The sequence below is a fragment of the Marmota flaviventris genome, chromosome 2 (assembly GCF_047511675.1).
Source record: "Marmota flaviventris isolate mMarFla1 chromosome 2, mMarFla1.hap1, whole genome shotgun sequence".
Lineage (NCBI taxonomy): Eukaryota > Metazoa > Chordata > Mammalia > Rodentia > Sciuridae > Marmota > Marmota flaviventris.
In genome coordinates this window covers 61,156,463-61,184,435 of record NC_092499.1, presented here as the reverse complement: position 1 = coordinate 61,184,435, position 27,973 = coordinate 61,156,463, and the positions used below count along the sequence as shown (strand labels likewise).

The window sequence follows — 27,973 nt, the reverse complement described above, 5'->3', positions numbered from 1 at the left end:
AATATTGGTCTGCCGCAGTCTGGCTGGGCACAAATAACCGAGCCGCCACAAAGCCTTGTAGATTCAAACAGCAACTCTTTATTCCCCACCTTTCACCGGCACTGCACACACCACATGGATAGGCAGAACTAACATCATCAAAATGGCGATATTACCCAAAGTTCTCTACAGGTTTAATGCGATGCCAATCAAAATCCCAACGGCATTTCTTGTAGAAATAGATAAAGCAATCATGAAATTCATATGGAAAAACAAAAGACCCAGAATAGCAAAAGCAGTTCTAAGCAGGAAGTGTGAATCGGGAGGTATAGCGATACCAGAGTTCAAACTGTACTACAGAGCAATAATAACAAAAACAGCATGGTACTGGTACCAAAACAGGCAGGTGGGCCAGTGGTACAGAATAGAGGACACAGAAACCAATCCACAGAATTACAACTTTCTTATATTTGATAAAGGGGCCAAAAACATGCAATGGAGGAAGGATAGCATCTTCAACAAATGGTGCTGGGAAAATTGGAAATCCATATGCAACAAAATGAAACTGAATCCCTTTCTCTCGCCATGTACAAAAGTTAACTCAAAATGGATCAAGGAGCTTGATATCAAATCAGAGACTCTGCGTCTGATAGAAGAAAAAGTTGGCTACGATCTACATACTGTGGGGTCGGGCTCCAAATTCCTTAATAGGACGCCCATAGCCCAAGAGGTAATAACAAGAATAAACAAATGGGACTTACTCAAACTAAAAAGTGTTTTCTCAGCAAGAGAAACAATAAGAGAGGTAAATAGAGAGCCTACATCCTGGGAACAAATTTTTACCCCTCACACTTCAGATAGAGCCCTAATATCCAGAATATACAAAGAACTCAAAAAATTAAACAATAAGATAACAAATAACCCAATCAACAAATGGGCCAAGGACCTGAACAGACACTTCACAGAGGAGGACATACAATCAATCAACAAGTACATGAAAAAATGCTCACCATCTCTAGCAGTCAGAGAAATGCAAATCAAAACCACCCTAAGATACCATCTCACTCCAGTAAGATTGGCAGCCATTATGAAGTCAAACAACAATAAGTGTTGGTGAGGATGTGGGGAAAAGGTACACTTGTACACTGCTGGTGGGACTGCAAATTGGTGAGGCCAATTTGGAAAGCAGTATGGAGATTCCTGGGAAAGCTGGGAATGGATCCACCATTTGGCCCAGCTATCGCCCTTCTCGGACTATTCCCTGAGGATCTTAAAAGAGCTCACTATAGGGATACTGCCACATTAATGATCATAGCGGCACAATTCGCAATAGCTAGACTGTGGAACCAACCTAGATGCCCTTCAATAGATGAATGGATAAAAAAAATGTGGCATCTATACACAATGGAGTATTACGCAGCACTAAAAATGACAAAATCATAGAATTTGCAGGGAAATGGATGGCATTAGAGCAGATTATGCTAAGCGAAGCTAGCCAATCCTTAAAAAACAAATGCCAAATGTCTTCTTTGATATAAAGAGAGCAACTAAGAACAGAACAGGGAGGAAGAGCATGAGGAAAAGATTAACATTAAACAAAGACGAGTCGGGGGAGAGAAAGGGAGAGAGAAGGGAAAGCATATGGAAATGGTAGGAGACCCTCAATGTTACACAAAATTACATATAAGAGGTTGTGAGGAGAAAGGGGAGGGGAACAAGGGAGAGAATTGAACAACAGCAGATGAGGTAGAGAGCAAAGATGGGAGGGGAGGGGAGGGTGGATAGTAGGAGATAGGAAAAGTAGCAGAATACAACAGTCACTAATATGCCATTATGTAAAAATGTGAGTGTGTAACCGATGTGATTCTGCAATTTGTATTTGGGGTAAAAAAGGGAGTTCATAACCCAATTGAGTCAAATATATGAAAGATGATATATCATGAGCTTTGTAATGTTTTGAACAACCAATACAAAAATAACACTCCCTCCACTGGGCTCCGTCCAATCTCCCCAACACCCCCCCCCCAACTCACAGGGAACTCCAAAGTGGGCGCCCGAGGCAGCAAGAGCTGCCCTATTGCCTGACAGTAAAGGTCAAATATACAATACAATCAATCCAGCATCACAGCAATTATATATAGCTTAACTCAAATCATCATCTCAATGGTTCGCTGGCGTCACCTTACAACCATTCCCTCTGGCAAATGCCAGGCGTCATTCTGACTGGGCATTGGTGGGCAATTTCTTGTGTTTGTCTGGGTTAGGTATCAAGATAATATTGGCTTCATAAAATTAGTTAAGCATTTCTTCTTCCTCTTCTGTTTTTTGGAAGAGTTTATGAAGAATTGGTATTAATTCTTTTTTAAACATTTGATGGCATTCATGAGCAAAACTTTTGATGCCTAGGCTTTTCTTTGTGAGAAGTTTTCAATCTCCTTACTTGTTACAGGTCTGAATAGATTTTCATTTTCTTTTTTCCAATCAGTTTTAGAAGTTTGTGTCTTTCCAAGAGTTTATTCATTTCATCTAGATTACCTTAGTTGTGGGTGTACAGTTGTCATAGCATTTGTCTTTGTAAATCTTTATTTAAAGTTGGTAGTGATGTCCTTTTTTATATGGTTTTTAAGAATAAAAGTTCATTGTTGTCATTAAAGATGCTTTGAAAATTGTTTTTTATTAATGTGGGAAGTGGCTCTGATGAAATGTTAAGTGAAAAGGGCAAGATAGAAAATTGTACAGTTTTTGTTGTTAAGTTGTAAAAGTTCTTTATGGATTCTGGGTACCAACCAGACCTTTATGAGTTTTATGGGTTACAGATATTTTCTCCCATTCTGTGAATTGTATTTTCACTTTCTATTAGTGTCCTTTTATTTCTCTTCTCTTTTTAAGGTTAATGATTTGTTGATTTAAAGGGCCTTTACACCTCAAAGTATTACCCTGGGACTGGGGTTGTAGCATATGTAAGGCACTGTGTTCAATCCTTAGCACCACATAAAAGTAAATAAATAAAATAAAGATATTGTGTCTAACTACAACTAAAAAAAAATTTTTTTTTAAAGTACTACCTCATGAAATTCTGTTGACTCTGTGGTATGAAATAGTGACTTGTGAATTCTAATGCACCTGTGAATGTACATCTGTGCTGTGTTTGCTGGTAACTATTAAATAAGAAGAAATTCACCTTCAGATACTTTGCCCAGAAGTTAAAGATTTTTGAATAAAGTTGATGAATATACTGAATATACTAATTATTTTCCTCTGAAACAGAATTCAAAGAAAATACTTTGTAATTTTATTCCAGGAAATAAAAGGGATAGTTTTCTGCCAGTGATTTCCTAATACACTGAATTACCAGCTGTCTTTTGATGTCCTGATATTTCACATTTCCTTATAGAAATAAGAAGGCCATTTTTGGAAAATGTAAAGGCTAAACAAGCTGTGCTTCTCTTGCCTTTGGGACTGAGGGAATGGTAATAAGAGTTACTTATGACCAAGATGCAAGTAGAGATGATGATAATAGAAGTGGAAATTGAAGCTGCATCTCATGACTTAGGGGAAATTTTGTTTTATGTTTATCATTTATTTATATATTTGCAGTTGTAGATAGACAGAATGCCTTTATTTTGTTTATTTTTTGGCGGTGCTAAGGATCTAACCCAGTACCTCACATGTGCTAGGCAAGTGCTCTGCCACTGAGCTACAGACTTAGCCTGCAAATTTGTTCTAATTTTATTGTCTTAAGAAAGCTTCTCTTGGGGAATGGGTTGTGGCTCATCAGTAGAGCGCTCACCTGGCATGTGCGAGGCCCTGGGTTTGATCCTCAGCACCACATAAAAATAAATAAAATAAAGGTATTGTGTCCAACTATAACTAAAAAATAAAATATTTAAAAAGGAAAGCTTTTCTTGGTAAAGGAAGAAAGTAAAGTTCTATAGAAAGGGGGAAGTAGATACATGAAGAAAAAGTTCTTAATTAAACCTATTTGAGCCATGTAAAAATTTGTGATTTTCATGCACTTTATATCTTTCATAGCTGATGATATACTTAACTTTATCCATGCTTTTTATCATTGTTTTGAAGCTAATAGTAGCTGTTGAACAAGAAGAAATTCCTAGACTTCGGGCCCTGTATGAGAGGGGCCTGCAGAATGGTGTCCAAGGCTTGAGACTGATTCAGCAGGAGGATATAAAAAAGAAGGAGCCATATTGTAGGGTAAGTGATTCATCAGCTCATGGCCAAAGCATATGGCCAAAGGGATGTTTTCATTTAGGACTCAGTCCTTTTACATGGAGGCTGAGGATTAATTTACAGAAGGCAAAGATCATAAAATCAGATGATCCTGGCACAGATTACTGAAGTGACTGACATAAGAGGGCATTACCACAAAACGGGACACCCGATTTCTTCTTTCTCTGTGAGAAAATATCAAGTCCAAGCAATATAAACAAAGGGAAAAGGAAGTATAGAAATAGGAAGTTGTGTTCCCCAAAATATATGTGCTAAAATGTTCCCAGCAGCCTATTTGTGCCCCATCCTGCCAAATATCTATGGCATGTTTGGAAAACACAATGATGAGGTGTGGTTGGAGATTAGGGTGTGTAAGAAGAGATAAGAGATAAGACTAGAAAGTCAGGATTAGGCCCATATAAAGGGACTGGCATTCATGCTAATAACTAAAAATTTTCCAGTAGGCATGGAGAACAAGTAAAAAATTTTGAAGAGGATAGCTATGGTATCTGATCTCTGTTTTGGGAGGATATGCCTGGCATGAATATGAAGGGTAGGCTATAGAGTATCTTGGTTAAAATATGCTAAGGTGAAAAATATCTGTATTCTTGAAATATGAATAATAATAGGTTACTCTACATGTAATCTTTCACTGATAATCTTTCAGAGACTTGAGTTCAACCCCAGATTCCAGCAATTATTCCAGTGCATATCTCCTGTTCCCTACTTTCTACCATGTTATTGGCACTTAGAAAGAGCTGGACTCCAGGCATTTGTCTTAGAGAGCGTGACCTAGAACTCACTGCCAGGTCATGCTTATCAAAAGCTTGTTTTTGAGAGGATAGATAGACTACTTACTCCTTATATCTCTGCAAACCATCTGAGTAGCATACCTACACTGTAGTGTTTTCTTTTCCTATCCTACTCTTTGACTCCAGTTACTCGCTTTGAATTGTGTTTTGCTTTTATGGCATTAGCCTATGGGAAGGGCAGTTGTGTCACTCACTCTGGCCTCTGAGGATGTGGTTGAGGACATATGTTGTTGACTGTTACACAACATCTTGCTCTGAGAACCAGCAGGAGAAATTCCTCACAGATATTAGTTCTGAGAATATTTTTGTTCTTTCTGAGCACAAGTTGGCTTGTTTTATGGACACTGAATCATTTCACTGATTGTGTTCTCCTGTTTGCTTTGGCTGCAAGGAAGCTCAGAGACACGTGTACCCCGTTCTATCTAAGCGTATATCAAAGCATTCTACCACTGAGTTACATCCCTACCCCCCTCCACTGTTTTTTATTTTACTTTTTTAATTCTGAGATAGAAGCTCACCGAGTTGCTCAGGCTGGTCTTATGATTCTCCTGCCTCAGTTTCCCAAGTAGCTGGGATTACAGGTATGAACCACCACCATGCCAGGCAAAATCCAAAACTTTTTGAGCATCACATTGTCATTTCAGGTTTTGGAGCATTTCAGATCTTGGACTTTCAGATTAGGAATGGTCGACCACTGTACCATTGAGCTACATCTCTAGCCCTTTTTTAGTTTTTATTTTGAGACATGGTCTTGCTAAGTAGCTTAGGGCCTTGCTAAGTAGCTGAGTCTGGCCTTGAACTTGTTATCCTCTTGCCTCAGCATCCTGAGTCACTGAGATTAGCAACATGCACCTCCACTGCGCCCAGCTTTATTTTTATGTATTTATGGGACATTTGGGTTTTTTCTTTTGTGAAGTACCTGAGTCCTTTGCCTATTTTTCTTTTGGGTTAACTGTATTTCTTATAATTATTCTTATTAATTTTAAGAATGTGACTTTTTGTCCAATATATATGCATTTGCAGTCATTTGTATATTTAAATATATATTGCAAATATCTTCTACCTTCCTGTAACTTGTCTTTTTACTTAGCAGAAGCTCATAATGTACTTATTTTAGCAATTGATACATATGTTTCTCTTTTATGTTTAGCGCTTTTTGTGTTCTGTTTGAGAAATTTTTGCCTATTCCGAGGTCTGGAAGGTACTTTGTGTGTTTTTCTATAAGTTTTATTGTTTTATCATTTGGAATTGACTTTCAAATATGGTGTGAGATATGGATCAAGGCAAATTTTTTTCCCACTATAGATATCCAGTTAACTCTGCACCATTTATCAAAAAGACCATTATTTTCCCACTGCCCTGCAGTATTTTCTTTATATGTGTAGATGTATCTCAACTTTGTTCTGTCCCATTTCTTCTTTTACTGCTACCATAATGTCCTAATTACAGTAGTTCCAATGAAAAGTGTTCCATTGGAGCTCAGCAGAGGTTGGCTCTAGAAGCAGAAAAGGGATAAGTATAGCTGAGTGTGGTGGCACATACCTGTAATCCTAGCAATTAGGGAGATTGAGGCAAGAGGATTGCAAGTTCAAGGTCAGCCTCAGCAATTTAGCAAGACTCTCAGCAACTTAGCAAGACCCTGTCTCAAAAAAAAAAAAAATGTATGTGTGTGTGTGTCAGTGGTAAAGCACCCCTTGGTTCAATCGACCCCAGTACCAAAAAAAAAAAAAAAAAAGAAAAGAAAAGAAAAAGAAAAAGACTAAGGAAAGCAGAAATAAGGAACAAAACAGATGAGTTGTTTCCAAGTTACCTCTCTGAGTTATTGTACCCCAAATACTATATATAGGTTAAAATTAAGTTATAACTATTGACCTGTAATTCAGGGATTGTGAGGTGGTGAGTAGGGCTAATGTAGTCTTACATGTAACAACTTGTATTGAAACAGAAGGAATGATATATTTAACAAATGCCCTCATAATCTGGAAATAAGACTATGAGGATGACAATGAAGTTTGCCAAATGTCACTTTCAGTTTGTGAAAAAAAGCCTGATTTTGTTAGCCTTTACCCTTAGCATGATCTGGTCACACAGAGACATTAGTACAGGCTGGGTAGCAAAGTCAGAAGCTTTTAAGGGCTAAGTTTGTAATGAGGTTGGTGAGTTGGGTGGTGAATTCAAGAGTGAGATGTTTAAAATGATATTATTTCAGATTACTTTATTTTTTTTAATATTTATTTTTTAGTTTTAGGTGGACACAATATTTTATTTTACATTTAATTGGTGCTGAGGATCAAACCCAGTGTCTCAAGTATGCTAGGCAAGCACTGTACCACTGATCCATAACCCCAGCCCCTTAGATAATGTTTTAAAACAGCAACAACAACCTTGTTGTATTGGCCAAGCAAGAGGACAACAGAATTTACCGTTGCACTCAGCATTTGGACATTAGTTATCCTGGGAAGCAGTTACCCTCTTATAGGATATTTGGAGAACTGATATAGTCATAGACTTAGTAAGGCAACAGAAAATGGTGTCATTACCAAGGTGCTATTACCAGAAGTAGTTTGTACTTAGTGTGTGAAATTCTACTCTTAATCCTTTTCTTCAGATTTAGAAAAGGCCAATGGCACATTCAACATTTACTTCAAAGAATAAAATAAGCATGAATTTAGGTCATTTATCTACAGAGTTTGGACATGTCTTTTGGGGCCAAAAACATAAATAAAGAAATAGGTTGTTAATTCTTCCTATTTCCCAAAGAGAAAGTTTGATTTAATCACAAAATCTCCATTCCATATTTGTAGTCTTGAAGATAGGACTGCAGCAGTCAATTCAGGGCTTTGCAAATATTGTGAATAGCTACTAGAATGATGCTCTGTTTTCAGTGTGGGCATTGTATGATACACCACTGGGGACATTTCAGTAGAGTCTGCTTACACATAACTTTTTGGAATTCAACTCAGAATCATATATGTTAGGGGATGAATAAAACTGGGAAAATCATTGTAGCAGCTAGAAGAGCCTGGCAAAAATTTTCCTTTAAAGAGGAGCATTGTTTCCTGATAATAGAGATTTTCTTATTTAGCTAGTGTTATTTCTCTTCTTTGATAAAAACAATATATATGTGCTCATTAACAAATGTAAGCACTTAATGGAACAAACTTCTCTGTTATTTTTTTGGACTATCAGATTTTTGTCAAACAGTGTTAATGTGTGTTTTCCATCAAAATAAACAAGAAAAAATTCAACCAAAAATAAAATTTTGAATGAACCTTACTGATTCTTGTTTGTATCATTTAACTTTTTTATAATTGTGTCCTAGGGTCTAATGGCTATTGATTGTCCATATACTGGCATTGTCAACTATCGGCAGGTAGCTTTGTCATTTGCCCAGGATTTCCAAGAAGCTGGTGGGTCTGTCTTGACTAATTTTGAAGTAAAAGATATTGAAATGGCTAGAGAAAGCCCTCCAAGAAGTATAGATGGTAAGCCATCTTTGTTTTTTCTTATTGAATAATTTCATTGACTTTTTCAAAAACTTGGGATTGTTTTTGTCTGGGGTAGTATAGTAGGAAGGCCACCAGGAGATAGGCTAGTAGGGTGCAGAGTGAGAGGGGGGTGCAGAAGGAACAAGGGAGAGACTGGACATAGGAGAGCCAGAACTCTTGGAGGGTTTTGTGCTGAAAGAACTAGGCACTGTTTAGACATTCTGACTAGTGCTTAAAATCTGAACTGCCACAACTGCTTATAGATAATTAGCACCCAAATACTTCTCCATCCTACAGGTTAGAGTCAGAATCTCCTGGTAATGCTTGTTAAAAATATAGACTTGGCATCACCTAGACTTATTGAAACAGACTATTCGGGGATAAGGCCTCAGAATAGGTAGCAGTTAGTGATTTTTGAACATACCCAAGCTCTAGAATGGCAACTAAGATCGTAAGAAAACTCAGCCATTCGGAACAGCCCCACTTTAGACTGCACTTTTGATTTTGTTTTGCTTTGAGGACATTATTATTTTTTTCTTTTCTTTTAACCAAACGAAAGATTTGGAAGCCCTCTATTTTCTACAGGGAAGTTTGGAGGAGAAAAAAAGTAGCGTACAGTTCTTTCTTCCTTGACAGATTTTAAAGGAGATCTAGGCCATCTAAATCATTCTCTCAGTGTTCTAAATTCTAAGATGATGAACAAAATTGCTAAATAAGGCCATCATACATAAGTAGCTTAATAAGTCATATTCATGATACAGGTAGATTATATATTTTATTTGCTCTACATTTGCTTTATAAAACTTTAAGCTCCCGTGTATCTGAGAGGAAACTAAATTTTATAAATGGTTAGTTTATTATTGGAATTCTTTTGTGTCATGATAACTCTTGCTTTTCTAAACAACCCAGACCTTGCAAGGAATCGGGTAATCATCATTCAAGACACTAAGGTTTCTCATATCATAGTTCTGTAGTGATTTATGATGATGCATTGTACAACATGATTTCTAGGACTGTGGTTCATTGAAAAGCTGGGACTGTCTGTTGGAGCCAAGGTATAGGATGGTTTATAAGCATAGATTAAATTTGTTAAAATAAAACAAGCTAAAAGACATGCTTGTCAGGTATATATTGTCAAGCATGAACTAGTTTAATCTTGCTACCTGGTAAAAAGTTACAGAATGAAAAGTAGGGCTGAGTTATGACAAAAGAAAGTTGTTTAAATTGGTTACTATTATATTTCAAGTAATGGTAGCCTCCTTTTGCTAATTCTTTTTTCTTTTTTTTTCAGGGATGAAATATCCAATTATGGTAAAGAATACAAAGGTAAAGATTCTTAAAACTGATATCCACTTTCTTCTTTTTTTGTGTGTGGGCACCTTTATCACTCTGTCAACTTGTCTACATTTACTACACTCTCTACTATTTTTGAGACTTTCCTTCATTTTCACATAGTCTAAAGCAAGAACTACTGAATGACACAGAATATTGGATTTCCTGAGTCCTCAAGGTTCAGCCAGGGGAGCTGAGTCACTCATGAGTTATAGGATTTATGGTAGGAATTAGACCTTACACAATTGTGCGAGGAAATGGGGTTCAGAAGGGAATTGGTGGATAAGAGGCTCTTCATGTATTCTGAGATGCCAACCATCCAGATCTTGAGGTGGGACTTCAAATGGGAAGCTTTTGAGATCTGTGGAAAGCTCTTTGCTCTGTGTGTATACCCAAGTAGTGGCCCAGGGCAGCTCTTAGTAGTTGGGAAATAGAGCTGGATATGGAGCTGGATTCCCTGGGCAGTGAGTGTATGTCTGTCACCACATTGGACTAGAATTTTTAGAAACTAATGACAGCCACTTTGCCTCTGCCTGCCAAGTCATATGCAGTTCCTGCTTTGGCCAGCTTTAGTTTACAAGCATGTAGAGGAGAGATTCTGTCAAACATGGTCCCCAGCTTGATCAAAGCAACATAGTATGGAATCATTGCTTATTTTCTAGTAGATGTATTTCTCCCTTGGAAACTCAGACTTTTAAATCATGAGAGCTACAGATTAAAGAGATAGAGAGCAGAAAACTGACTGGTAAATTATTGAGGTAATAGTAATGAGCTACTCCCATTTCCACCTCTTGATTTTTGACCTGTGACTCTGGCTATGGGAGAAACAATGCTATATTTTAGTCAGAGTACATTTAGCATCTTGGAGGACATTGCCCCAGCCCTCTCAAGTATTGCTGTTATTTAATCTTCAAAAACCCATTCCACTTGTTGCTACCCATTGGCTGTAGGATGATGGGAAAATGGCAAAATGAATAAATTCCATGAGCATAAGCTGATTGCTACACTTCATTTACTGCAAAATAATTTCATTGAATTAGAAGCAATGTTTCTGTGTAAATAAAATGATGGTGGTCCTATAAGTTCATAGATGGTGGTTTCAGCAGAAGAATTGCAGTAGGGAAGACAAATATATATACAGAGTGAGTATATATTCCAGCAAAAACTACATTCTGCCTTTTCTATGGGGGAAGTGGTTCAGGAACCCCATCAGGTATTCCATTGATCTCTGTAGACAGACTGTAGACAGATCAGCCTTTGTGAATAAGTCCATTTTTATCTTTCCAGTTTTATTGAGTTTTAATTGCCAAGTAGAGTTATATATATTTAATATATACAATGTGTTGATTTGATGTATGTTTATGATATGAAATGATGACTACAGTGAAGTTTGTTAACATTTATTACCTCACAAAATTACCGTTTGTGTGTTATGAAGACACTTAAGATGTGTTATCTTGGGGTTGGGGTAGAGTGCTTGCCTAGCATGAGTGAGGCACTGGGTTTGAGCCTCAACACCACATAAAACAGATAAACAAATAAAATAAAGGTATTGTGTTCATCTACAACTAAAAAAAAATGTTTTAAAAGATCTGTTATCTTAACCAAATTTCAAATATGCCATACAAGTATTATTAACTATAGTCATCCTGCTGTACATTAGATCTCCAACACTTATTCATCTTATATCTGAAAGTTTATATCTTTTGACAAATATCTCCTCATTCCCACCCACTCCCTACTGCTTATCCATAGCAACCACAATTCTACTTTGTTGCTGTGAATTCCCTTTTTTAGATTTCACATATAAGTGATATCATACAGTATTTATGATATCATACAGTATTTGTCTTTCATCATCTGACTTATTTTCACTTAGCACAATATCGTTCAGACTCATCCATGGTATCAGAGATGGACGGATTTCCTTCTTACCTCTTTGTCTGTTAATGGATACTTAGGTTGTTTCCATGTCTTGGCTGTTTCGAATATGCTATAATAAATATGAGAATAAAGATGTTTCTTCAACTTCTTTACCCTTTGAGCTTTTTTGGAATGTTCTATTCACATATATTTTCTTCTAAGCTCCTTTTTCTGACCATCCAGCCAAACCATTAGTTATTGCACATGAAGCAGCATAGATCCATATATCTGGCCATCTCTCCTAGATAAATGGTGCTAGAATGTTCTACAGAACCATTTGTAAATCATATCTGTAGTTTTTCTTCTTTGATCAACTGGTCATAGTGTACTCTCCATGTGGCTATCCGTGCAGGTTGAGAGGAAGAAGGAAATTTAGTGGGAGTAGGCATTGCAAACCACTTGCCTTTAACTTATATGTGCCTTCAGGACCTACAGTCCTGATCTTCTATAGTATACTTCCTCTTGATGAAAGGAGGCTGTACACACCCAGGTTTGTGGATTGGTGAGTCAGATAGCATCCAATTAATAATGGGTAGTTGGCATGGTAACTTAATGACCTGTGGTCAAGTGTTTAGTCAAAACCAAAAGCACTTTCTCAAGAAGGATTATTATCTATAGAGGATGGTGGAACTTTTCTGTGAAAATCCTAGAGTTTTGTATGATTTTTTTATGATTTGGGTATGCCAAAGGCTTTGTAAAACATCACTGTCTGTTAACACACTTCAGTTACTATTAGACCTGCTGGATCAGGTAGCCCAAGTGGCAGAACAACCAGTGTTTCCATTCAAAGAAGTATTGTAAATCTGTTTATGTGCTTGCCCTTATATTTGGAGATTTTTCACAAGAGTTTAGAATCATGTAATGGAAAACACGTAGAGGTCTATGGGATATCAGTGGTTATATATTTTACTCAGAGTTACTATAGTTGTTGCCTTTTAGGGGGTCTGGGGAGGTTATTGGGGTAGAACCCAGGGGTACTCTGCCACTGAGTTATATCACAGGTCCTCTTTATTCTTTATTTTGAGACATAGTCTTGCTAAGTTGCCCAGATGGCCTTGAACTTGTACTCTTCCTGCCTCAGACTTCCACATGGCTGGGATTATAGGCACGTGCCACTATCCCTGCTTGTTGCTTTTTTTAAAATTTATTTTTTAGTTATAGTTGGACACAATACCTTTATTTTATTTGTTTATATGTGGTACTAAGGGTCAAACCCAGGCCCTTACACTGCTAGGCAAACACTTTACTGCTGAGCCACAACCCCAGTCCCCTTGCTTGTTGCTTTTTATCTTGGCCTTTTCCTGTAGTTTTGTTTGGGGGTTCAAATTCAAGTTTTTGAGTTTACCTATCAGGTTAAACAAATGTACTTCATGAAAGGTTAAAAAAAATTTTAAACATTTAAAATAAACTTTTGGAGAGAGGCAAATTAAGAATTTATACATTAGAGGGGCTGGGGTTGTATTTCCAGTTAGAGTGTTTGCCTAGCACATGTGAGTCACTGGGTTTGATCTTCAGCACCACATAAAAATACATGAATAAATAAATAAATAAGTGTATTGTGTCCATCTACAACTAAAATATTTTTTAAAAGAATTTATACATTAGATAGGAAACCGTCTTTACCTAAATTTCATTATGGAAGTGAAATTAATATTTTACCAAATTTAATTATTGTTTCATCTACAGCATAACGTGATTTCAGAGACTTACCATTTTTAATCATTTCTTTATTTGGAACTGTTGCCTGAGTTTTTAAAAATAGAACTATCGCATGCTGGTACCATCTTAAGCATTTTGCTGTTATCTATATATTTATCATAAGATTTATCTACATTTTATGTTCCCAGAACATAAAAATTGCTGACTTTTAAGTATGAACCGGTAGATTCATATCACACAAAAGTATTTCCTGTACTTCTGGTATATAACTCTAGATGAACAGGAAAGATATTAACCTTGAGATCCTCCTGCCTTAGCCTATTTAAAAGGAATCATTTTGTTGTTGTTGTCATTGATGTAGCCCTTTTGACTTCAGGGATCTCAAAACTATCATGATTTAGTCTAGCTAATTTGAATTCAGTATAGAGAAATTTCATCTGATTTTTCTTAAAAAATATGACTTATATAATTCTTGAAAAGAGGCTTACTTTTCTAGCAAGGGGGAAAATAGGACACATATAGAGTAAAAAATATAGTTCAATAAAATAAGGCTGAAACAGATGATGGCAAAAAAGAAAATGTTGAGATGAGAACTCTGAGGCTTCAGAAATAAGTCATCTGGGAATAAGAGCAAGAAGTTACCAGGAGCAAGTAGGTGGGCATGATGGTATGTGTCCATAGTCCCAGCTACTTGGAAGACTGAGGTAGGAAGAATAATTTGAGCCTAGGAGTTTGAGACTAGCCTAGGCAACATAGTAAGACCCCATCTCAAAAGAAGAATGAGAAGGAGAAAAGGAAGAGGAAGAGGAAGACAAGGAGGAGGGGGAGGGGGAAGAGAAGGAAAGGAAAGAACCCAGATGACAATCACAAAATAAAATTTGTGGAAAAATTATAACAGTCCAAGATTAGCATTCTCCTAATACTTAAAACAAACCTTGGGTGTAGAGTAAATGGCTCCTTGTAAATGAGAATAGAGTTGATGATATTTCTAGAGTAGCCTCAGTTTGAAAAATAGATCCTGATCAGGAAGGACAAAGTGGTTGGAGGGTAGTTAGAGTTGAAATTGAACAGGATTATTGAGTGTGGAGCAACCCAAGACTAACAAAGCTATTACTCAGGACTAGAGAAGTACCAGATGCTGTGATGCACCCCTGTAGTCCCAGCCATTTGGGAGGCTGAGACAGAGAATCGTACATTTGAGGCCAGCCTCAGTAATTTAGGGAGAACTGTGTCAAAAAAAAAAGAGAGAGAGAAGAAAAACGAGGTTGGGGGTGCGTGCTGGAGGGTAGAGAATCTGTCTGAAATACAGATGTGAAAGTCAGAACTAAATGAAGTTTGCTTCTTCCTGCAGCAAAAAAATTGTGAAATTCCATCCTAGGTCCTAGTAGAATAGGTGTGTGTATGTGAGCATGCATGTGGAGCTTAAGTATCTTTGCTGGGTCAGCCATTCTTGTCTCTAATATAAAGTATAAAATTTAAGGTGATCTTCTCTTGTATGCCACTATCCTAAGTTTCTAGGTTGTCGCCTCAATGCTGAAGAGTTTATTTTGCTGACACATTTCCTCTTTTTGAAAAAGCTGGGTGCAGTGGCACAAACCTGTAACCTCAGCTGCTCAGAAGGCTGGGGTGGGGGGATTGAAGTTCAAGGACAACTTCGGCAATTTAGCAAGAACCTGTCTGAAAAATTTTTTTTCTTAATATTTTTTGTTGTCAATGGACCTTTATTTTATTTATTTACATGTGGTGCTGAGAATCAAACCCAGTGCCTCACACGTGCTAGGCAAGTGCTCTCCCACTGAGCCACCGCCCCAGCCCCTCAAAAAAAATTTTTTTAAAAACTCATTTCTATAACTTTACTTTTTTTCTATCACGTGTCTTTCCTTTTTTGACCCATTCTTCTCCCTCTTTATACAGATACATTATTTTTTAAAAAATAATGCTGTATTTTTATTAACATGTGTTAATTATACCTAGTGATGGATTCAGTGTGATATTTCTGCACATGCATATATCATATACGGATCACATCTAACCTCCATGTATCCAGTATCCCCAACCTCTATTAATCACTCTTCTACATTCAGGTCAACCTTTATTTTAAGCTTCCACACACAGAAAGACAAGTACCACCTGTTCTCTCTCATATATGGAAGCTATTCATTCTCTTTTATTTTGCACTAGGGAGAGGAAATTCAATGTCAGTATGTTGTGACGTGTGCAGGACTTCACTCAGATCGTATTTCAGAGTTAAGTGGCTGCAATCCTGATCCTCAAATTGTACCATTCCGGGGAGATTACCTGCTCTTGAAGCCAGAAAAATGCTATCTTGTAAAAGGAAATATTTATCCGGTGGGTAATGAAATGTTTTCTGACTTCTTAACTCTTCTCAAGTTGGTTATAAGCATAAAAAACATGAAAACTTTTATCTGTTTCAAAAGTAAGGAGGAGGTTTGGAGGGCCATTTATGCAGGCATTTCCTCTGTTGGCTCTTGTGGTTAAACCCCTAAATATTAATTCTAATATCTTGATCATTAAGTGGTAATTAATTGCCCACAGGTACACATCTCCATAAGGCATGAATGTATCATAGGCAGTGTATCAAAAAGGAACCAGATTCTTCCTCCTCTCTGGTGGAGGACTAATAATAAGAGAACTTTCCCTTACAGAAATCCCAGATACCCAACTGTCTTTCTCAGTTTATTGTCTATAGGTACAGAAAAGGGATATGGCTACTCTGAAGTTCTGGGAACAGAACACAGAATCGTTTAAATAAAAGGCTCATTTTTCTGTCTCAGACTAAACTGGAAATGAATGAATACCTTAAAGTATGAGGTTGAAGCAGATGAAATTGATTCAACTAATATTTAGATATTTGATTTTTTTACTTGGTGTTTTTTGCCATGCCAAAGCACCAAATTCATCTGCTTCAACATTAAATATTCCCATTTGACAAAAGTCTGTGATATGAATGTTAGTGTTTTTCTTTTTTTTTTTCCTGGTTTTATTTGCTAGTCACAGGTATCCTTAGTTCTGGAGAGAAGTGATAATCGAAGGAAGAGAATGGGATAGCATGTGTTAATGTCAATAGCATCAGTGTTTCCTGGATGGCATTTCTAAGCAGAAGCACGGCAATAGAAAAGCATATCAGAATATAGTTCATAATGCAAATTAAATGCATAGAAGAAAGTGTCTTATATTACTAATCAGATGTTTATAGCTATAATAAAATGGAATGTGAAATGGGGCTAACCATTCTTTGCTGTGTTGAATCTATAGGTTCCGGATAGCCGCTTTCCTTTCCTAGGAGTTCACTTCACACCAAGGATGGACGGGAATATTTGGCTAGGGCCTAATGCAGTTCTTGCCTTTAAACGGGAAGGATACAGACCCTTTGACTTCAGTGCCAGAGATGCTAAGGATTTAATTGCCAATAGGTAACAACTTTAAAAAACAATGTTTTAAATTCTGAGTATATTAGCTGCATACCTGTAATCCATGCTTTACTTAAGAGACTGAAGCAGGAGGATGGCAAAGTCAGAGCCAACCTGGGCGATTTAACGAGACCCTGTCTCAAAATAAAATTTAAAAAATGGGCTGGGAATGTAATTCATGCTTGTCTAACATGCATGAAGCCCTAGGTCCAGTCCCCAGTACTACAAACAACAAACAAAAGGAAGGTACAACCAAGAGCCATTTTACACCAAATTTTATATTGTTAACCTTCTAGTTGATTTTTTTTTTTTTTTTTGAGAGGGAGTGCCAGGTATTGAACTCAGGGTTGCTCAACCACTGAACCACATCCCCAGCCCTATTGAGACAGGGTCTCATTGAGTTGCTTAGCACCTCGCTTTTGCTGAGGTTGGCTTTGAACTTTCGGACCCTCCTGCCTTAGCCTCCTGAGCCACTGGGATTATAGGCATAAGCCACCGCGCCCCGCTGTCAGTTGATTTTGAAAGGGAATAAAAGAAAAGGTTCTGTCAAAATCAGTAGATGACTTCCTTTGATAATAACATCTTAAGCTAGTCACCATTATTTTGTAAGCCACTAGAAAATTTGCTGATGTCCAAAGTGTTCCTTTTTGTGGAAAACTGGCAGAACTATTGTGTTGACCTAAAATGCAGATTTTTTTATTATTGTAAGAAACACCTTCATGAGGTATTTTGTTTGGTCTTTATAGCAGAGTTCTCTCCAGAGGATTTCGTATCCAAATCACTAGAAAGCATTTTGAACCGTACCTGGATCTCACCCTCCACAGATTTTGAAACAGAGGGTTAGGATGGGGATTCTCTTATAAATACATTGTAAAAATACGTTGCCTATGCATGCTGAACATACACAAGCTCTACAGAGTCTGTCTTGAGGATCCTTTCTATAGTTAGTGTCTTGCTCTAATCATTACTAGAGTATCTTAATGATTAAAATAGGATAGATGTCTCACTTGTTTAATGCCCTGATTTAAAGACCTGCTAATGCCTTTTGGGTGTGTTGAAAGCATATGACATTTGCATTAGAAAGCCTTGATGTTGGCAGCCTTTGTAGACTCCTGGTTTGAAACCAGTACCCCGTGGGAATTTGAGTTTGGAAGATGTTTCCCTCTTCAGTTGATGAAGTTTCCTCCTTAAATTGACCCAAAGTTGATTTTAAAATGTAGTTTTCCTGATTTTGCCTAGATTTCTAGTGATGCCATACCCCCCACCCCACCCCAAAATCTCATAATTTTAATGGTGATTTATAATAATAAAGAATTCCTTTTTTCCTCCTAAAGAGTTTTTTCCTTTACTTTCAGTGGCCTGATTAAACTGATCTCCCAGAATCTCTCCTATGGAGTTAGTGAAATGTATAAAGCCTGCTTTCTGAGTGCAACAGTGAAGCACCTTCAAAAATTCATCCCTGAAATTACTATCACTGATATACTTAGGTAAGGAAAAGTGACAAGGATTGTGAATCTAGTCCTGACCTTGGTGAGCTTGAGAGGTAGGTCTGACCTGGTGAGTAGTAAGCATACTTAACAGAGTCAATGTGTTCACTGCATCTTTGTGTGCTCTCTTTCCCAACAAGTTGCCAAATTCTTTTTGAAGTTTGTGTATTGGGCATGGCTCCATCATGGCCCTTAGTGCTGGTCCATTTATAATTGTCTAGGCCTCTACAACTCTAAACTGAAATCTCCATCACAGCTTTATTTTGATGCCACCTCAGCCTTTGTGTCTAACTATCACTCAGGATAAAACATCTTTCCTGGATTTTGAAAAAATTGCCCTGGATACTTGCTCTTATGATTCTAAAGCCTTCTGGCTTAAATTCTGTATAAAATAATTGATCACATATTAAGTAATTAGGCAATAAATGCATTAAAACTTTATATTTTGATCAATTCTTAAAACCTTTTAGATTCATTCTTCTAGACTTGGCATCTTACCTTGCTTTTGTTTTTTCATGGCTCTTCCTATACACAGGGACTCTACTTAACAGTACAAAAGAAGGAAGAAGCCGTGTGGTAACCATCAAAGTTTTTGCTATAGGGGTTTAGGTAAAATAAGGGACACACATGTATACTTTTTTTGTTATTGTTGTTGTTGTTAGATAAAAGACTTCTTGATCTGTCAGTTATCCTAAATACTACCTAAGCACATTATTTTTTTCTTCTTTGGTGATATTTTTAGTGTTCACCTTTTTCCCTGAGCAAGCCATTTGTTAGCCCTTATCAGCAAGGGTACTTGGAGGTAGTCACCCTTATTTACAATCTGTCCTTCCACGACTTTCCAGAACACCAAATGTCTACCTCTTTTTTAGCAGCTGCTGAACTAGCCTGGTATAAAATGTCAGCTAACTTGACTGTGTATCTGGGAAGAGAACAATAATCATGTCAGCTGTCTCCCATAGGGGATAGTCCTGGTCTAAATCTGACTCTAATGTATCATTCTGAGACCAACCTCTTTGAATCCTTAAAACTATTAAAACCCAGCTAATGTTTTTATTCTTATCTCCTTTGCCCTCTACTTACCTTCTGAAATGGAAGGGATAAAAATATCTGGGCTTAATTTTTTTGTGCTTACTAATAAAACCTTTTATGTCTTTGGTGGTTTGCTTTAGTAGATCTGTAATGTTTTTTGTCTAAAAACAGACTGATCAAATCTGGTTTCTGTTACTGCTATTAATATTCTTGAAAAACACACTAGGTGGGCACAGTAGATTCTATGTAGAAGCAGTTGCAGTGAATTCACTATCCATATTCAATTACCACCCTTTCATAGATGCCTGAGGCAAACACATTAGGTCAGTGGATTTCATGTAGTAGAGCTGGACTTGAGGTTTATGGGTATTAATGACTCCTGTCTCTGAGTATAAGGGTGTGAATTTCAGTTAACAGCTTCATTGGCATGAAATAGAAAAGAGCACACAGCACTGTAGGCAGGTGCATTTGGGGACAAATTCAACTCAACCACAGATGAGTTCCTCTTTAGAGACAGATGCTGAACATATACAGCAATTCCTTTGTTCCTTCTTTTGATTCCTCTAGCTATCAAATGCAGGAAATTATCAATAACAAAAAGAAAGTTGAAGAAGATATGCTTGATATTACTTATACAATATTTAAAACAAGCATAACAATACATATATTGGTTATGGAATTTACATGTAATATAAAAATAAAAACAATACTTCAAAAGAGTAGGTGGCTTATCTCTGGGGAGGAAAGGAACAGAATCCTGAGAGTACCATAGGGACTTCTGTCATATCTGTAATGCTTTAGTTCTTAAGTTTATTGGTAAGAAAATGAGTGTCCACTATGTTATTCTCTAGACCTTGTTATATGCCTGAATATTTCATGCTATATTAAATAATAATAAGATCAATAAACTTTTCTATCGTTTGAAGAGCAAGTTCTGCCTTATTGTATTCATCTTACAATACAATGTATCAAAACCATAAATTCCCTATTAGTATTGTGTCATGAATATCAGTCAGTTTTAAATAGTAAAAGCTAACAGAAGCAACACTTAGAGTGAAGTGTGTTGCCAGAGATTATGTCCTTAAGTTTCAGTCACCATCAAACAGCATTTATCGTGACCTTTCATGGCCTAGCCAGAGCACTTAGGTAATAATTTACTGGTGCATATTAGACTGAAATTTAAAGTTATTCTCAGGCAATTATGCATGAGGTATACAAACTTCTCATTGTTAAATGATGACCTGTCTCTCAGGCTTTTAATTTTAGCTGTAAACTCCTTTAATTCATTCTATGATTAATTTTTGTTAATCTAGCAGTAGTTTATATCTGTTAGCACTGTAAGGATATAAAAAATAAAGACATGTATACCATGCTCCTCCATTTTCCCCACATATAATTTTGGAAACTTTCTTATTGGGGAACTCAAGAGTGAATTTTCAAAGAAGATTACTTTTTATCATTCGTGATAACTAGATTATACTATGTCATTGTGAAGCACAAAGGCAAAAACATTTGTACAGTAAAGTTATTATGATGTAAGATGAGTTTCTCAATCTTGATATATTGACATTTGGGGCCAAATCATTATTTGTTGTAGGGGATCTTTCAGTTCCTTAGAAGATACTTAACAACATTCTGGCCTCTGTCCATTCCCAAAAATGGACACAATCAAAAATGTCTCCGGACATTGCCAGTGTCTCCTGGGAGAAAAATACTCCTTGGTTGAGAACCACTAGTCTAGAGAATTTGGTAATCCTCACCCTATAAAATACTAAGAGAAAATAGAATAAACATCTTCAAAATATGTATACCTGAGAATGTAGGAAAGGAAGAGTAGCTCAGGACCAAAAACAAGGAAGAAATTGAAAACTCCTGTACTGAGTTGGTATTTAAAGGAGTTGATGCTGACCTGGAAAGGTAGGGAAGATTTGCTGATCTTAATAACTGAAGGGCTTGATTTATATTTTTTATATTTTTAATTGATGTATGATTCACATGCAATAAAATATGAAGATTTTAAGTTCTCAATAAATTTTTATAATAGTATAACTTATGTATCTATCACCCAAAACAAGATATAGAACATTAGAGACTTGTATTTTAATTGCTACTCAAGTGCTATAAAGGTGCCTTTTTGTTGTTGTTTTTTTAATTTTATTTTTTAGGTGTAGATGGACACAACACAATGCCTTTATTTTTTATGTGGTGCTGAGGATCGAACCCGGTTCCCGCTTGTGCTAGGCGAGTGCTCTACCGCTGAGTCACAATCCCAGCTCCCTGTTGTTTTTCTTTTTTGGTACTTAAGATTGAACCCAGAAGGGCTTTACCACTGAGCCACATTCCCAGCCCTTTTTATTTTTATTTTTTTTTATTTTGAGATAGTGCCTCACAAATTTGCTTAGGGCCTCACTGTTGCTAAAACTGGCCTTGAACTTGTGATCCTTCTGTCTCAGCCTCCCATGTGGCTGGGATTATAGGTATGTGCCATAATGCCTGGCTAAGCTAGGAGCTCTTGAAGGACCACATTCTTAGTGAGAAGGAACTAGGAAAAAATTATTTCCCTTGGCACCAAAGTGTTAAGGAATTTTGTCTGTCTTGGTTTTTGGAATGGAAAGTAGCAGTATATCACTAACTTTGTTCAGGAATCATAAACTGAGAAATTAACTTAAAAAGTGTTGTTCAGATTCTATTTCACTCCCCCACCTTCCAACACAGTATAACAATATAATTTAGTCAGTTTCATTTACACTACCTCCCCTGTCTCTCTCCTCCTCCTCTTTCCTGGTCCCCTCCTCTATCCTATTGGTCTCCTTCTGTTTCGAGAGGTCCAACATCTTTTTTTTTTTTTCCTCCACTCTTTTTCTCCCTAGCTTCCACATATGAGAGAAAACTTATACAACCCTTTACTTTCTGAGTTTGACTTTCTCAATTTAAGTTTTTATGGTTGTTCTACATACATCTGGGATGATGGGACAAAATGTGCTAAAAAACTGACTGATATGCTCATGACACAATACTGATAGGGAATTTATGGTTTTAATGCATTGGATTGCAAGATTAATAAAACAGGCAGAACTTGGGTTTCAAGCTATAGAAATCCATTGATCTTATTATTTAATAGATGTGCTAGGGAAATGCTTATTGAAAGATGGGTACTACATTTATTTCAGATAAGATAAATATACTTTAAGGCAAAAATATTGTTAGAAATTAAAATATTAATGATATATAAATAAAATGTATAGAAATAATATTATTAGAAATAAACTTGTGCATATAACAGCATAGCTATGAAATTCAGAGGAAAAACCTGACATAATTGCAACAGAAATCAACTGTATTATTAGGTAATTTTAAGATGTATCTGTTAATAAAAGAATAATTAAGCATATAAAATATTAGACCATTTGAATATAGAACATAGAACATTTACAAAAGCTCAAAATGTTCTAAACCCTAAATCAGATTCTCAACAAAATTCAAAAATTGGGCATAGAGGGCTGGGATTGCTGAGTGGTATGGTGCCTATCTAGCATATGCAGGGCTCTGGGTTCAATCCTTAACACTGGGGGGAGGGGGGAGTATGCATAGAAAAACAATGTTCTTGTCACAATCTAGTTAGGAACAAAAATACATTCCTTGATCAAGAGGGAAGGAGGAAAGGAGAGTAAGGGAAGTACTGGAGAATGAAATCTACCAAATTATGCTATGTCCATGTACAAATATACCACAATGAATCCTGCCTACATATATAATTGTAATACACTGATTAAAATGAAAATAAAGAAGGGAAATCAGAGTAGAGCAAGCAGCTTAGGGAGAGGGAGGAGGGAAGAAAAGGGGAAGTACGGGGGAATGAGATTGATCAAATTATGTTATGTGCATCTTGGCATAATGAATTCAACTATTAAATATAATGCACCAATAAAAAAGAAAAAAGAATAAAATAAATATTTAAAGCAAAAAAAAACATAAACAAATGCCATTCCTACATGTATGGAAATTACTTTGGAATTGTTTATTTTATTTTCCTCTATCACCACTTCTAATTTAAACATACTAATGTGGACTTGTATTTTTAGATTAGCAGTAGGTCCCATCATGAGCGTTATAAAACTCTAGATTATCCTATTTGGGACTGGCCAGATATGTCAGTTATTATCTTTCATAGCTGTTTCCCCCACCCAAAGTATAATGCCTGCCATGTGACAATAATGTAATACAGGACTTTTCAGATGAATGAATGTAATTATAGATTCCCCTATTGTTTCTGGACATGCATAAGTATTTAGGATATACCTTCTCATTAAATTTAGCTAGAAATATAGCAAAATACATAGAGATAGCAGTAAGTTAATTGTAGCTGGATTTACAGATTAATTTGTTAAATCATTTTTTTTCAGTTGTTAAAATAGTATTAAAAGAATCAGAAGTTAAAACTTTCAGTTTCTAGCTTTACTGAATACCTACTATGTATAAGACACAATCTAGTCATGGAGGGAGAGGTGAGGTATTGTACAAGACACTGTGCATACTCTCAAAGACATGGATTTCAAGTTATCTCAAGCCAAAGGGTTCAGTGGGGAAAGCCTATATATAATCCTACAAAGAAAAACTAAGTCAGATCTTAGTAAAGCAGTATTTTATCTGAGTGCGGTGGTTCATGACTATAATTCTAGCATTTCAAGAGATTGAGGCAAGAGAATCACAAGTTTGCAATTTAGCAAGACCTTGTCTCAAAACAAAAAGAGGTATGGGTATAGCTCAATGGTAGAGCACTACTGGGCTAAATCCCCAGTACTACAAAGAAAGAAGGAAAGAAAAAGAAGAAAAACAATATTTTATTTTCAGTTTGAACTATAGATTTTGAACACTTAGGCAAGAGGATGGGGAACATTGAGGACACAATACATGTTTATAAGAGAAATAAGTGCAGACACATTTTTAACTTGTGGTTAATCAGTATTAACTTCAACATACTTATAAGGAGCAAGAGGAATGTACTGATTAAACCTCTACAGAAGAAAGTCATTTTACACTAACACCGAACATCAGCATCTGGTCAACATACTGATCTTCTGCCAGACACAAGGAAAAGGTCAGAGATATTCTTAATTGCAACAGTAGTGTTTTCTAAGAAAAAAGGGGAGGGGCACTGGTGTGGTGTGGTGTGTGTGTGTGTGTGTCTGTGTGTGTGTTACTGAGGTTGGAACCCAGGGCTTCACATATATTAGGCAAGTGCTCTACCACTGAGTGATATCCCTTTTTAAAAATTTTCATTTTGAGATAGGGTCTCACTAAATTGCCCTGACTTGCCTTGAACTTGCAATCCTCCTGCCTCAGCCTCCTGAGTAGCTAGGATTGTAGGTGTTTGTCACCACACCCAGCTGAGAAATGTTGCTTTGATGAGTTGAGATGAACTATAAATAAAGACTTGCAGGATGGACCAGAAACTAACTGATAGACTGATAGGTATCCTTACCTTTAGAAATGTCAGCATTCAGGGCCATTCTTTTTGTGTTCTAAAATATCAGATTCTTAACTTGAGAATTTTTCCCACTCAAGAATTTCCTATCCAAATTCTCTAGGATTTCATTAGGGCAAATTACTTACCTTAATCATAGTATCTTTTACACTTGTGATTCTTATATACTTCACTATAAATGCACAGCATACCTGTGTGACTTCAGGCAAGGAACTTAATCTTTCTGTTTCTTGGCTGTTAAATATAAACTGCATCAGCTTTCTTAGAGTTGTAAGGATAAATAAGATAACTCCTAGCACAAGATAAACACTTAGTAAATAATAGCTATTATTATTGTTATCTCTCTTCAGGCAGGTTTAGGTCTAACTCTCCTATCATTTTGTCTATCTTCCTCAAGTACTTATCTGAGTACTTATCCCAGAATCAGTAAAAAATATTTCACATTGTTGCCTAATTTCTTGAGTCTTGGTGGTGTAAGATAGCCTTTTCACACTGAGTTTCTTTGAGCAGTTTCAAAGGAGGTGCTTTATGACTCTAAAAACATTAAGTATTTTAAACAGAAATCTGTGAACTCAAATGATATAAAACAGGATTTTAGGTAGTAAAGACTCACTGAATTAACATGCTGCTGAATTCATTCATTTTTTGCTTTTCCTATCATTTTTTTAGTTAATTGGGTATCTTGATATTGAAGGTTAGATTGCTAAAAATAAAAAAAACTATAAATGAGAATTTGTTACCATTTAATTTTTACTCCATAAATTTTAATAGTGTCCTATCAAGACAAAATAAAGAAAAAAAGGATAAGGAATGCAAGTGAAACACATAATTCCTGTTTTCATTGCTTTGTATTAACCAAAAGAGCCTTATTGTTGTCATTGATTGATTTTTATAACAAATTCATTTTATAAATTTAAATAAAAATAAATCTATTCTAATTAAATGTGAATTTATCTGCTCCTTTAGGAAAGAACAGATGTTTATAAGGAACTTACCTATGTGTGCATATATTTGATAAGCATTTGTTGCGTTGCCAGGTAATAGGCATTATGCTATAGGTTAGGACATAGGTTTGCCAGACTCTTGATGACAGTCTTTGGCTAAACATAAACCTATTTGGGTTTTCATATAATTGTACATTTAGAAGACTTTATTGCTTTAAAAATACTTTGTAAACCACTAACTTAGAAAGTGTCCTATCTCTATGAGTCAATTGATTACTACTTTTTTGCTTTTGCAGAGGTCCAGCTGGAGTAAGAGCCCAAGCTCTGGATAGAGATGGAAATCTGGTAGATGATTTTGTATTTGATGGAGGAGTTGGGGATATTGGAAGTCGCATTCTTCATGTGAGAAATGCTCCTTCCCCTGCTGCCACTTCCTCCCTTGCAATTTCTGGAATGATTGCAGATGAAGTGCAGCAACGGTTTGAATTGTAAATAATGGAAGGGGTTGGGTATGCATTATAACCTCCATATCAGCAACAAGAATGTATTAATTGTGTTCTTTAATTGTAATTTAAGAAAAAGATTTTAAACCAGGATGGTGGCACATGCCTGTAATCCTAGTGACTTGAGAGGTGCCAGGAGAATTGCAAGTTTGAGGCCAGCCTAGGATACTTAGCAAGATCCTGATTGCAAAAAAAAAGCTAAGTAAGTACAAAATAAGCAGGACTCCGGAGATGGCTCAGTGGTAGAGCACCCTCGTAGGTTCAATCTCAGTACTGGGGGAAAAAAAAAAGAAAGAAATGGTTTTAAAGTCACCCTTTTAGATTAAAAACCCCACTGAATCATCAAAATTGTATAACAGAAATAAGAATTTTAAAAAATTAAATTTCATGCTCTTTATGAATGAAGAAGCAAGGTGAAGTTTTATCTGTCTTGAATCCCTGACTTTGTTAATGATCTATCCTTAACTTTCAAGAGAAGACTTGACTCTTTTAGAATTTTGGGGAGGAGCTGGCAAGTAGTCTCCAGCTACTTGGGATGATGAGATGGAGAGGATCACTTAAGCCCAGGCTGATAAGTTGTTACTAGCCTGGGCAAAATGGTGAAAGCTCACCTCATTAAAAAAAAAAAAGAAGAAGAAGAAGAAAAGAATCTTTTGGTAAAGGTGAAATAAAAAGTTGATTATTCCTTGAAATCAATTTTTTGGCTTTAATAAGCTGTTTTGTCTCTCATAGAAGAAAAATCTAGTATAGTGTATTGTATGTTGCAAACGTTCTTTTAATTCTGAAGAGTCATAGAAGAGCTGACATAACTTAGAGCAACAATTTTATATTTGAAAGTTAAAAATTTTTAATTTCAAGAAAATACATGATATTTCACATTTCTAAGTAGTTTAAAACAAAACTTTTATTATTTCTAATCTCTTTATACATCTCTATAACATGTGATATTGGTATCACTAAATTCACACAGCTGTATATCATATGTGATTATTGCTACAGTCTTCTGTGGTTGAGAAACTAAAAGCACCTAGAACTGATAGTTTTTTATAAGAGCATTTTAGAATCCTGACACTGATGTATAGAACTCTGTAATTTTAAACAATTATTTATCTCATACCTCTGTCCTAATATTTTCAAAATGTTGGCCAAGATCACTCATGTTCATACCTATTTGGTTTTTCAGGGCTCCTATAAACTTTTATGAGGACATTTCTCCATTTTTGATGAATATCTAACTTTGAGGCATTCACTTTTGTAAACCGCGAAAGTGCCTTACGTTCATGTGTACTTCATGACTATGTTAAATCAGTGGCCAGTGCCATTCTGTATACTGTATATACGTGTGTGGTTTATCTGATTGAATGTTTCTTACAGTTGAGAATGTTGTCAAATAGAAATGTAAGTGAAAAACGTGGCAACCTGACTGGAGAAACAGAACCACAATTTAGGTGAGACATTTTTCAATCTATTCTCTCACATGTGCTCCCTCAGGACTAATCTTCCACGTTTCATTTTTCTTACCTCTTATCTCTCCAAAACTGTTTGATGGATGAGTAGAAAGGATGTGCATGTTGGTTGATAGGAAAAACTTTTCTGTTTTCTTCCTTTTTTTCTTCACTTCAGCCTTGGTGATTACATTGACCAAGCTACCTCATCCATTAATTTGAAAGA

The 27,973-nt window shown here is 36.2% G+C and overlaps 1 protein-coding gene across 2 annotated transcripts in view; it reads left to right on the top strand.

Moving 5' to 3' along the window:
- The window catches only part of L2hgdh (L-2-hydroxyglutarate dehydrogenase), a 36,781-nt gene extending 9,127 nt beyond the window's left edge, over window positions 1-27,654 (top strand). For both annotated transcript variants that reach the window (XM_027929851.2, XM_071607881.1), the window contains 7 exons: window positions 4,060-4,191; window positions 8,341-8,503; window positions 9,798-9,832; window positions 15,602-15,769; window positions 16,697-16,854; window positions 18,207-18,338; window positions 26,096-27,654. In XM_027929851.2, the coding sequence (XP_027785652.1) occupies window positions 4,060-4,191; window positions 8,341-8,503; window positions 9,798-9,832; window positions 15,602-15,769; window positions 16,697-16,854; window positions 18,207-18,338; window positions 26,096-26,291 (984 nt within the window). In that variant the 3' untranslated portion in view covers window positions 26,292-27,654. The remainder of the gene's footprint in view (window positions 1-4,059; window positions 4,192-8,340; window positions 8,504-9,797; window positions 9,833-15,601; window positions 15,770-16,696; window positions 16,855-18,206; window positions 18,339-26,095) is intronic.
- The last annotated feature ends 319 nt before the right edge of the window (window positions 27,655-27,973 follow it).